The following is a 12,065-nucleotide window of genomic DNA, read 5'->3' on the forward strand; positions in this document are numbered from 1 at the left end:
ATTTCTCATCTCCACACATCCGGCCAACCACTGTGTGAAGTGGGTGTGAGCATCAGATATTTGGATTTGATTAGTTACAGAATTTGTTGAACTCGGGGAGCCCCTAGTTCTGACATCAGAGAGATGGCGAGGTAGGGAATTTGAGCAAACAGGTAGAAGCGAGGACTCGACGCTGCAGAGGGTGGTTTTAATTTGAAAGGCATACCATTTAAACTGATAGTGATGCCGTGTCTATGTATTTAAATGCCTCCACACCTTGACAGTCCAGTCCTGATGAATCCTGGCCATGCCTGTCTGTTTGTGATAAGCTCAAGGGGTGACTGCATTGGTTGAGGCTTTTAAATCAACAGAGAACTGGCTTGGTTTGGCATCAGTTCCACACTTTAAGTCTGCTATGTGGCAGTTTTTGCCAGCTCACCAGCAAGTTCTGCATGGAGTTTGTTTATCCAAGTAAAGCCTTCAAGCTCCTGCTGAAATTCAGCAAATGTCCGTATTGACACAACGTGTTGACGCTTCTTCTCCAGTTGGTTTCTTTCTTTCCACAGGTTTTGAATCTGACTGGCATCTGGTTCTTGCTTGAAACCAATACTTCATTTCCAACCAGCCCCTTATATTGTTGGTCAAAATGCGTGGGACCTCGTTTTCAAACCAGAACTGCACCAATTTGGTGTCAGCCAATAAGCCTGTGGGTTCCACTGAGAAAAGCTTGGCACATGATGCTCTCCCATATCATATAAACTGGTTGTTAAACCCCCTGCAAGGACAGTCAGACCATTCTGCAGTACAGAATGGTCTGACTGTACCTCAGTATCATTCTTGTGGAAAACACAGGCTTGTTTGTGTTTAAATCAATCATGACCAAATTGACTGTATCTAAGCAAATTATGTGAACAGTTTTGACTCAAAATAGTTGTTTCGGTGGAAGACCTGCATGCAAGGAGGCGAGAACTATCAATATAGACCTAATGCACCAAAACAAACCGAGACTGAACAATCAAAAACCTCTAAAACTTGTAACTATCAGTGGTAGGTTATCTGCAACTACACTGTAACCCTTCCAGTACAGGCAAAATCTCATGCTTTTAAAGAATTCTACAGTAAAAGTTGCATGATCGAATATAATTAAATAACCAATTCCTTTGAAAATGATCTGATCAGTACTCTGTCGGATGTGTGTGACGACGCCATATAAGTTTATGTAATAACTCTGTTTCAGTGAATTGTGCAGTTGAAGTGTTTGAGTGAAAAAATATGTCCTTATGCTTGGTTTATAGTTGCTTTTAGAGCCCATCAAAGAGAAGGACGGAGGAAGGAAAGCTGGGCTAAAATACATTAATGTACCTCTGCAAAGAGGAGCTGTAGATGAATCCTGCCATATCCTGCCTCTTAAGGACGACATGACACCTGCATTGTAACCCTTGATAAGAGCCCTAGTGGCTGTTCTCCTTCATTAGCGCACCACTCCATGCTATATATTCAGCACACTTTTCATCCTATCTCCACGCTTCCACTGTCTTTGCTGCCCAATGTCCTTTTTCTGAGGAACCAGCTTTCTTCCTGCTTTCTCTTTTAACCCTCCTCGTGCCAAAAGCAAGGAGAGAAAAGTGGGTCACGGGCAGATGGAGCATACAGTAGTAAGAATGTGCTGGCTAGGATTTTATTTATTTATTTATTTAGGGGGTTTTTTTGTGTGTTTTTTTGAGAGTGAGAGCAGCGATTTTGCTTTAGGGGAAGTAAAGCAAGAATGAAAAAGAAAACAAAGAAGAAGAGACGTGAGCGGAGGGCAGAATGAGAGCCAGACGAAGTATTGATTTCTGAATCTGAAGCTGTGAAGCGTCAAGAAAGTATTGCCTTAAATCACTGGTTTGAAATATGAAATGATGTCCGTACATTTTCAGCGTGAGTGCTTTTGAAAAACTACAGTGGCAAAGCAGTTTACATTAACGCTGCTCTAACAATACAGTCACACTTTGAGATTCAATGCCTGGAAGTGCTTTACTCGCGGCCTGATTTGAAAACTTAGATCCGTAAATGCAGTTATTCACTCTTTAAATGAAAGGTTTCCTCTGTCTTGTGATGTACAAGGATAGATCTGCTTACTCTATAGACAGTCAGTGAAAAACAGGCTCAGACCTTCTAGAAGGCCTCATTCTTGTGTCATTTTCTAACAGAAAACCGATGCAGTGCTGGACTCTGGTGGCCGTTTCAAGTAACTGAAACACAAAGTGCAAACTGTTGTTAAAACGTGAGCAATAAAACACAAGTTCTCAGAACTCTGTGTGACAGGGAGAGAAATGAGCAAAGGAAGAGAAGCATTTGATTGGTCAGGGTTTCATTTTACATGACTGTCGGTAAGTCCCTAGTGCAGACAAAATGAAACTATCAGTTGGTTTGCATTCTTAGAAACAGAGAGAAGAAATTAGTTTCTTTGTGGTCAGTGCTGAAACAGAACACAGTGTAATAAGTAGTTCTTCTTTCACACGGTGCCGCAAAAAAAACAGAAGTTGATGGCCAGACATCAGTTGCTCTCAGTCCTTCTTTCTGTATCAAATCATCTGCAGACAGCGACTGATGTGTAAAGAAGCGTGTTTCTTAACCCGATTTGAGGAGCTGTTTTACGAAAAGGTTCACCACTATAATTCCTCTTATAGCCTCGGAGTCTTGTGGTCACAGCGGCCGGCTCAGCACATCTCTCATCTGGTTTCTGCTTTTGTTTTTTTTTCCAGGACTTGTAACAGATGCAATAAGCAGCTGAGACAGTTTCTCCTTGTTCTCTCAGAAACGTTTTTGTTTGTTTGTTCTTAGAAACCAAATGAAAAGCAGAAGGTCCGTTTGGTATAATTATTACAGCAACTGTAACTCTAGAACTGGTTACTGGCATCATGAAAACTCAGAGGCAATAGCTCCAAAATACATTTCACATAATACAAACCTAGCAGTTTTGGGGTTTTTTTGGTCACATTGTTACTCACTGTTGATTTATTTTTTAGCTGAAGTTCAGGCTCCTGTATGGAAAGAAATCCTTATGAATTTACAAACATATAAAAATTCCTTTAATTTTCTCCAAGTGCCCACAGCTGCTGTTTAGACTTACAAAAAAATGGGGACTCTATATGTAATGGATATTTTTGCTGCTTACATTTTAAATTAGTTTCTTTATTTGTTTCCTGTCTGCTCTGTGCAAACACAGCCTGAATTCTTGTCATGTGATGGTTGGATGCAGCTGAGTCAATAATGTACTCACAGCTGTGATGAGGCCTGCAGAATATTTTGTTTGTTACAGAATCCAGTTCCTATAAATGACTTATTTTTGGCACATTTTTAAATGATGTGTCTCGAATGAAGCGATTTTGAGGAAACACCACAAATATAAGCTCGGATTTGGTTGATTTCCCTGATGAAACGGCAGATCACTTGATTTTCTCAAGGACTTTCAGTAGTTAAAAAGTAAAATTTTCCATTTTTTCAAAAACCAAAACATGCCTTTAGGGTTCGGAGGGTTAACAAGACAGAAAAGTGCTGCATGAGCTTCCTGGAGGCTCCTGCAGATGCTCCTCAGAATGCAGCTGGTGTGTCTTTGCAGCCCTCAGCACTGATCCTCAGCGGCTCATAAAGATGGAACATATCAGATGTGTCATATAATGAGACGAACCCATAATCCAGCATTTAGTTTGCATCAAATCACAAGCGCCGCAAGATGTAAATCATAAAGGCCGGGAATGATCCTCAGTGGTCGTGTCATTGGAGATCTGCATATATTAGCCATTATTCTGGTAGCTGCCACCTGAATGCACCTCGAGTTTTGATCTGTGCGAGGCTTGATGGTCATTTGTGAAAAGGTTTGGTTTTACTTCTGAAGGACCCGCACAATCTTTCAAAACATAACCATTAACAAGGAGATTCAGGCGTTGAACACAGATGCAGTGAGAAGGCTAATGAAGACACCTGCTGGGACATGACTACGTCTCCTGCTTCCCAACTCGCCCTCCTTTTCATGTCTTCCTCACAGCCTCTCTGGAGTGAAGGAGTCTTGCTTCCCATACGAAACTGACCGTCTTTGGTGAGACTTTTAGCTTCTATTAATAGAGATCTTTGCCATCAAGTCTAGTGTCTCTCTGTCATGTTAATTAGCTTTCACTTCTTTATCATGCGGTTTTTCAGGCCTCCCTTGGCGCCGTTTAGGCTTTTGCACATGTTGCAATTCATATTTGTAATTCTGAAGCCTCTCGACCGCTCTCTGTAAATAAATTACTCTTCTGCGAGTGTCCAGTCACTCATTAGTTTCTCTTTTTTCTTTGTCTTTTTGTAACAAATGCGAATTCACTCTAAGTCTATGTAATCTTTGTGGTGAAAGAAAAGCTTGCATGCTTTGTTTTGTGTGTTGACCAACTTCCAGGCCAATTTCCTGGAGTAAAGTTAATTTCAGAGAGGATGACGTTTTAAAACTTTGCTCGAGAAACATGACAAAAGAACAGTTAAAAGAAATCTTATTGCAAAAGTAGAAGTTTATTTGATAAACTTGCAGAGAATCTATATCATGTTTTCCTCTTGCGGCACTGGTTGCCCACACCCCCACTCTTCAACTTCCTCAACATGAGTGAATATTTGAAACAGTCGGTTAGCGTCCAGTCAGTCCTCAGTGTTTCAGTCACAGTGTCGGTTCTCTTGTCTGAGTCATTTTGGGCGATGAAGGCTGGAAAACAGCTGCTGCTGCTGCTGGCAGGTAAGAAGGATCCAGTGAAACAGGACGCAGGGCTGCTGGGTGGTTACAGGTTTGGAGGTGTAAGGTTTTTTATTCTTACTATTATGACAGTTATATGAAGCTTTTGACAGAGAATTTTGTAACATTTTACTGTCACATGTCATCCTAAATGCATAAATGTATACTGTGCAATTGTGCAAGTGCAACGTTTCTAAGAAAACATTCAAAAAGTCTTGTATTTTCCTGAATTTACTGTTGTGAAATTTATTTAGCTGAAATAATTTGTTTACAATACCATTAATTATCATAAAAGTACATTTGGCAGTTTTTCTGCGGACATGCGCTGAAATGAAGCATTAAATCTTAAACCCGGTCATCCTAAAATAAGCATTTCTGTGCATTAACTTTAATATTTCATGAGCCAGATCATGTTATTCTGTTGTTGTAAAATGAAATTTGATGGGAAATTACAACCACATTGGTGAAAAGGCTGAATGAATATACACAGACCAATCCACATACATGCATAACGTTAGCTTTTTTTTTTATGTCTAGATACTGACTTTTATGTCAATTCCATTAATGTTTATATTAATCCTGCATTTTAAGGGATGGATGTGAGGCCACAGTGACATTTGATCACCAAAATCTAATGGATTCATCCTTGAGTTCAAGTTCAAATTTGTGCCAAAGGGAAATTTCCTTCACGGTGTTCCCGACATGCTGCATTTAACAGAACTTGACAGACACACAGAAAACAACAAAACATAATCAAGGCTGAAAAGAGAGAAAATGCAATGTCAAAACAAGACAAAGCATGCTTGGGGGGGAATCCAAAAATTTAGCAACTGTCTTCGAATCTGGCATTTGATCAAGATTAGTGTTTTGTCATATTTACATGTGTTATTGAAATTATTTTATAAAAATAATTATTGAAAAAATCATCTTCACATTTGCTACATATTTGACAAAATTGCTACGTAACACATTGATTTAATTTAGAAATGCTTAGACAGTAATAGATTTTCATGAAATATCACATTTTCTAAATCATTTAAAAAATGTTTAATATTTGATTTGTCAATAAAATTTTAGTTCTCTTAATTAATAAATAGAAAATAATAATGATGATTTTGATCACACCGAGTCGCTAGTAATCTATTTGTGAATGTCACAAAAAAGGATAATTTTGACTAAATGCCAATACAATGGCAGGGAATTAATATAAGATGTGTTTTATTTGATCAAGAAAGACTTAATTTAAAGAATAACGGGTTTTGTTTGTATTTTTGTTTGTTGCTGCAGTGTTCACAGTCGTGGCAAGATGTCAGCAAAAGCCAAACGGTAATCAATATTAACACCTGTTTAAAAGTTGTCTGGTTTCTCCTATTTGCTCTAAGTGGTTATATATCATATTTTGCACTGGGAAAAACTGTCAGAATGCCTAAACAAAAACTTGAGTCTGTCTTTTCCTGTCCATCTGTCTTTTTAGTTTTTATGTCACCGAATCTCACACAGATCTTCACTGGGGATTTATTTTACCTGACTTGTAACGCAAGTGGAAACACAGTGAAATGGTACAAAGATGATGTGGAACAACAGATGTGGGCCGACGGCACCGTGAGGATAGCAGTGACTTCCCCCAAAGATTCAGGCATTTATCAGTGTCAGATCAATGGACCAAAGAGCGACCCTGTCCACATCAAAGTCCAGGGTAAATGCACCACATGAACATAACAGTTCCCAAAGATCTTTGAGTACACTCACTCTTCATACATATAATGATGTAATTCATGTATTTACCTTTCAGATTACGTCCCCACTGCTTCCCTCAGCATCAACACGGGTCAGCCCGTGATGAAGACAGGAGACTCGGTTGTCCTTAAGATCGAAAATGAGGACGGCCTGCAGGGATGGAACTGTTGGGTCAACAGAGGAGAGAAGACAAATAAGGTTAAGTTGAAGCTGAAAAACGACACTGTGAGTCTGAACTTTCAGACCACCAATCTGACAGTCCCTGAGACCATTTACTGGTGCACGGATAACACAGGATGCAGAACGAACCAAATCACTCTCAGGACCTCAGGTAGGCCTCCTACTAGTCTGGGTTGCAGCACAATTATTGTTTTTCCAGAGCTTGGGGAAAATGTGCATATGTCTGTGTAGACTCTTAGTCATCCAGGTCTTGAAGAAAACTTTCAAGAAGCTACAGCAGAAGCGTAGATGCCTTTTAACGAGGCTCCTAGAAAGAAAATGTACAATTTTAGAGCAGCCTGTAGTATGTAACCCAAATTGTTTTACCTGTTTCTCATTATACGTCTTTCATCTTTTGGGTTTGACATATACTAAACTTTAACCCTCGTGTCATCCTGCCAGTCAAAATTGACCCGTTTTAAAGTTTGAAAATGTGGGGGGGGGGAAATATAGTTTCACAGTGAAACTTCTGATGTCCACATTTTCAACATTTTTGGGAAATCTTTGAACATTTTTTGGTGGAAAAAAAGAAATGCTAAAAATTTTTCTTAAGAACATTCACAAAAAAATCAACCAAAATCCAGCGAATTTTGCTGGATTTTGGTTGATTTTTTTGTGAATGTTCTTAAAGAAAATATTGGAAGTTTAACTGATATATATGTAATCACTTTAGATATTTTTAAGATTTTGTTTTGGAAGATTTTAACTCTTTTTTTTTTAAATATTTCCAAAAATTTTCTTTCCAAATTTGGGGGATTTCTTTAAAATATAACTTTTAAGGAATTATTGGAATTTTCTTCCTGAAGGTTTTGCAAATTTTCAGAAATTTGTGAAATTTTTTGCTGTATTTTTGGATTTTTTTCAGACAAAGAAAAAATATTTTTTGGTGCCCGTAAATGAGGACAACAGGAGGGTTAAATACACACAAATGCAGGCAGTGTGTGAAAATTAAAGGTAAAAAAAACACTGCAGGGCAGATATATTGACTCAAAACAGCCACTTTGCTGCAACGGTAAAATATCTTCAGGTAGTTATTTCCATTTCATTTTATACAACTCATCAAGATGATGAAAATAACAAGAATTTTCAGACTCTAATCGCATTATTTTATGTATTTATTTTAAGTGATTTGGGGAAACTAACCCAGCTTGCTTCTTCTTTTAGATAAGCAGGTATCACTGGAAATGTACCCTCAGTCTGCTGTGGTTGGACAGAGTCTGACTCTGAGGTGTCTCGCGTGGGGCACAGATCAGATCAGTCACACTGTTTTCTACAAAGGCGACAGCGTCGTGAAGAAAGGTGGCAGCTCTATCTACGAAATTTCTCCCGTGTCAGACGATACAGAAGGAACATATAAGTGTCACGCCACGTTCACACACGTGGCCCGGACTAGTGGACCTCCATACAGTGTGTTGTCTGATCATCAGGACGTGCTTATCCAAAGTATGCAAAACCAAATAACATTCTCAGAGATGTTTTTTTCTCCAGCAGACACGTTTTGTTTCATTTTTTAAAATCTGCCTTATCCATTTCAGAGCGTCCAGTGACAGCAGTGCTTTCTGAAGACATGGTCTGCTCTTGTCAATCGTGTCCTGGAAATTGGTCCGAGCGCTACTACAAGAAACATGATCAGTCCTGGGTCCGTTTGAGCTCTAAGCCAAGCGGAGCTGGTACCTTCAGTTGTCGAGCTGTGGGGGCCAGGATGAGGACGTCTCTCAGTGCTTCCATTCGTGAGTTTCTCCTTCTGTTTATGAACATTGCTTCCTTCTTCACATTAATGCACATTAAGATTGAGTGTCTTGAGGAGTGGAAGCTTCCAGATTTAAAAAAGATGTGGTTTTGGATCTTAAGATGTCTGTGAGCCCTTCAGTTTTATGGATGCTTAATATTAAGTCGCTTAACTACCTTTTTAACCCTCCTATTGTCCTCATTTACGGGCACCAAAAAATATTGTTTCCTTGTCTGAAAAAAAATCCAAAACTTCAGCAAAAATTCCACAAATTTCTGAAAATTTTCAAAACCTTCAGGAAGAAAATTCCAATCATCCATTAAAAGTTTACATTAAAACTTTTATTTAAAAAAACAAATTTAGCAAGAAAATTCTTGTAAATATTTTTTACAAATTAGTAAAAATTTTCCAAAAAATCCTAAAAATATCCAAAATGATTCCATATAGCATATCAGTAAAACTTCTAATATTTCATTTAAGAACATTCACAAAAAAATCAACCAAAATCCTGTGAAATTTGCTGGAAGCTGCTAGTTGTCACATATTGCTTCACCCTTGTGTCATCCTGCGGGTCAAATCGACCCGTTTTAAAGTTGTGGGGGGAAAAGTATTTTTACAGTGAAAACTTTCATATTTTCAACATTTTTGGGAAATTTTGAAACATTTTTTGGTGGAAAATAAGAAATGCTAAAACAAATTTTCTTTAAGAACATTCAGAAAAAAAATCAACCAAAATCCAACGATATTCGCTGGATTTTGGTACATTTTTTCTGAATGTGCTTAAAGAAAATATTAGAACTTTTACTGATATATATGGAATCACTAGATATTTTTAGGATTTTTCTGGAAGATTTGTATTCATTTTTTAAAAAATATTTACAATTTATATTTTTATTTTTTAAATTTTAATTTCTTGCCAAATTTGGAGATTTTTAAAAAAAAACTTTTAAGGGAAACTTTTCAGGAATTTTCTTCCTGAAGATTTTGCTAATTTTTATAAATTTGGGGAATTTTTTTGCTGAATTTTTGGATTTTTTTCAAACAAAGAAACAATATTTTTTTGGTCCCCATAAATGAGTTCAACAGGAGGGTTAAAAAGGTTCCTATTTAGAAGCTAAACAGGGCAACAGTTACAACTATTTCACACATTCCTGATATGTTACATCTCCCTGTTTCAGATGTTCCACATCCCAATCCATCTGGAATTTTGATCATAATCCTAATTGTTGGATTGGTGGCTCTAATTGTTGCAGCTGTGGCATATATATGGCATAAGAGGAGAAACGCCACAGGTGAGTAGCTCCTATGTGTTTTACACTTTTTAAGTGCCCCCCTTACAGCTTACATCCTGTAACACATATCACTCTGTTTTTAGGGCCAATTTATGATGATGTGGCGCTGAGGTTACGAGAGGAAGGCGATGCCAAATATGAGACGCTGCAGCAGGCTTCTGGGAGGGAAGCCGAATACGATACGCTTCACCCAGAAGCAGCAGCAACGGAGACGAAAAAGAGTGAATATGAACAACTGAGGAAAGACAAGATGCAAGAAGGAGTGTACCACACTCTGGGGATGGAAGGGACAGCAGCAGGAGGAGCAGCAGGAGGAGAGGGAGGGTATGAAGCACTGAATAAAGAGGCAATGAAAGAGGGGGCATATCACACTCTGGGGATGGAGGGGGCAGCAGCAGCAGGAGGAGCAGCAGGAGGAGAGGGAGGGTATGAAGCTCTGAAGAAAGAGGAAATGAAAGAGGGAGTGTATCACACTCTGGGGATGGAGGGGGCAGTCTGAGGAAAGGGAAAAGAAGAAGAGGAAGAAGGCCAAAGCGAGAGTGTAATAATGAGGAAGAATGAAACAGAACAAGAGGAGACTGAACTATTAAGGGAGATGTCACTTTAATGATAATTAAAAATTGCATTTTCTGCAAACCAGCATGTCTTTGTCATTATGCTGAAGTTCAAATTCTCTTATTAAGACATAAGTATACATACACTTTAATGCTGTTTGGGGGAAACGAGTAACTTACTGTGTTCTTCAGGCTTAGTTTCTTGAATAAGTCAAATCTGTGACAGAGTATAAGAAAACGCACAGACATTTGTATAAACATGACTCTGAAGTGTAACTTTTATGGCAACTGTGTCGTAATATTTATCAATTCTTTTCTATCATATTCTAAAAAGTATTCTGCAAAATGTCCTCACATGCTACGAAAACACCTTTCACGGTTTCAAAGCCAACAAGTGGTTGGTCTTTGAAGACATCAACTCATGTTTGCAGTGTTTAAGCTTATCATACATATACTGTATTTCCATTAACACTGTTTCACGTTTATTCATTTAACTCACTCAAACTAAGTCAGATGGCATCTTGCATTGAGATTTCTATATTTGGGTGTTTGATCATTCTGCTTTGGAGAATAAACACAATAACTGTTCATAGAGGCAATGCAGTTTTCTTATAATTTTGATATTCTTTGATGCCGTCGTACAAAAACAGTGAATATTATCACAGTTATTTCTTTTCTGTCAAAAAATATACTTGCGTTGCCACCATTTTGCATAATGTTCTATCACTTGCACACATAAAAATGTTTTGTACAGAGATTCCTTCTTTGCATTGAAATGTAAATGTATTTTACAATATGTATTGTTCATGATAAAAGATATTGCTGCATTCTGTGTTGAAATAAATGTATTTTGATTAAATTTTAATGTTTTTTCTATTAAACCTAATCACAAAATTTGTGCTGATGAACATTTGAATGGCTTACTATTTTAAACCAGTGTATACCAATGAAAGTTTTAAGAGCTTTACCCATTACATGTACAACAATATGGTTTATTGTTTGTGTCTTTTGACAGTCTTAATCGACAAACTGAACTGTAACCTCTATGAATTATATCATTTGCTACAATAAATCTCACATAGCGAAATTAGACATAAAGAAATATCTAACAAAGCTCTGTGCCCACATGTTTTACAGTCTCCAAATGATATGTGGTCCACACACTTTAAGCTTAACTGGGTTTAATAAAGCACGTGGTGTGAAGCTGACATATTTGGTGTTGTGAGACATTTCAAACAGCCAACCTGCTACCATCTAAGCAACGGCCATTCATAAAGCAAAACTAACTAGAAAAGCACTCAGAGAGTGCAGACCTCCGCTAAGGATAGAGAGAAAAACAGGAAACCCATGCAGTAAAGGATCAGGAGCTGGAATCAAACCTGCATCTGTGACAGAGTTCTCTTTATGAATCACCTTCTTAACCAGTTGAGCTATATGGACACCTTGTTCCAATTTGTTGGACGACATACTAACCTATGATGTTTTTGTCATATTTTGTACCACATACTAAAACATACTAAAAAATTCAAAGTGATCCAGAATCCAGGATCCTTTCCAGATTGCCACCAAAATTGAATCAGCTCTTCCTCTTACCATCCCCTCAAAATTTCATGTGAATCCGCAGAGGTGTTTTTGAGTTATCTTGCTAACAGACAGACGGACAGACAGACGGAAACACAAACGCCAGGTGCACACAACCTCCTTGGCAGAGGTAACTATGACGTTTTTTGTCACATTTTGCACGACATATTGAACTATGACGTTTTTAGTCACATTTTGGACAACATACTAAACTATGACGTTTTTTGTCACAT

General features: G+C 38.0%; 1 protein-coding gene across 1 annotated transcript; it reads left to right on the plus strand.

The window, feature by feature from the left end:
* Positions 1 to 4,637: 4,637 nt before the first annotated feature.
* Positions 4,638 to 11,459, plus strand: LOC110949059 (uncharacterized). The gene is made up of 8 exons (XM_022190899.2): positions 4,638 to 4,723; positions 6,008 to 6,046; positions 6,195 to 6,416; positions 6,513 to 6,788; positions 7,841 to 8,119; positions 8,212 to 8,406; positions 9,584 to 9,697; positions 9,781 to 11,459. Exons 1-8 carry the CDS (start codon positions 4,687 to 4,689, stop codon positions 10,194 to 10,196), a joined length of 1,578 nt encoding a protein of 525 aa, XP_022046591.2. The 5' UTR covers positions 4,638 to 4,686; the 3' UTR covers positions 10,197 to 11,459.
* Positions 11,460 to 12,065: the final 606 nt, after the last annotated feature.

The sequence above is a fragment of the Acanthochromis polyacanthus genome, chromosome 19, assembly GCF_021347895.1.
Source record: "Acanthochromis polyacanthus isolate Apoly-LR-REF ecotype Palm Island chromosome 19, KAUST_Apoly_ChrSc, whole genome shotgun sequence".
Classification (NCBI taxonomy): Eukaryota; Metazoa; Chordata; class Actinopteri; family Pomacentridae; genus Acanthochromis; species Acanthochromis polyacanthus.

What these genes read in the sequence shown, in the direction of transcription:
- LOC110949059 (XM_022190899.2), top strand. Translation starts at nt 4,687, where the DNA reads ATGAAGGCTGGAAAACAGCTGCTGCTGCTGCTGGCAG. An exon ending in ATGTCAGCAAAAGCCAAACG is followed by an intron (nt 6,047 to 6,194) that starts GTAATCAATATT and finishes CTGTCTTTTTAG; the next exon opens with TTTTTATGTCACCGAATCTC. An exon ending in AATCACTCTCAGGACCTCAG is followed by an intron (nt 6,789 to 7,840) that starts GTAGGCCTCCTA and finishes TTCTTCTTTTAG; the next exon opens with ATAAGCAGGTATCACTGGAA.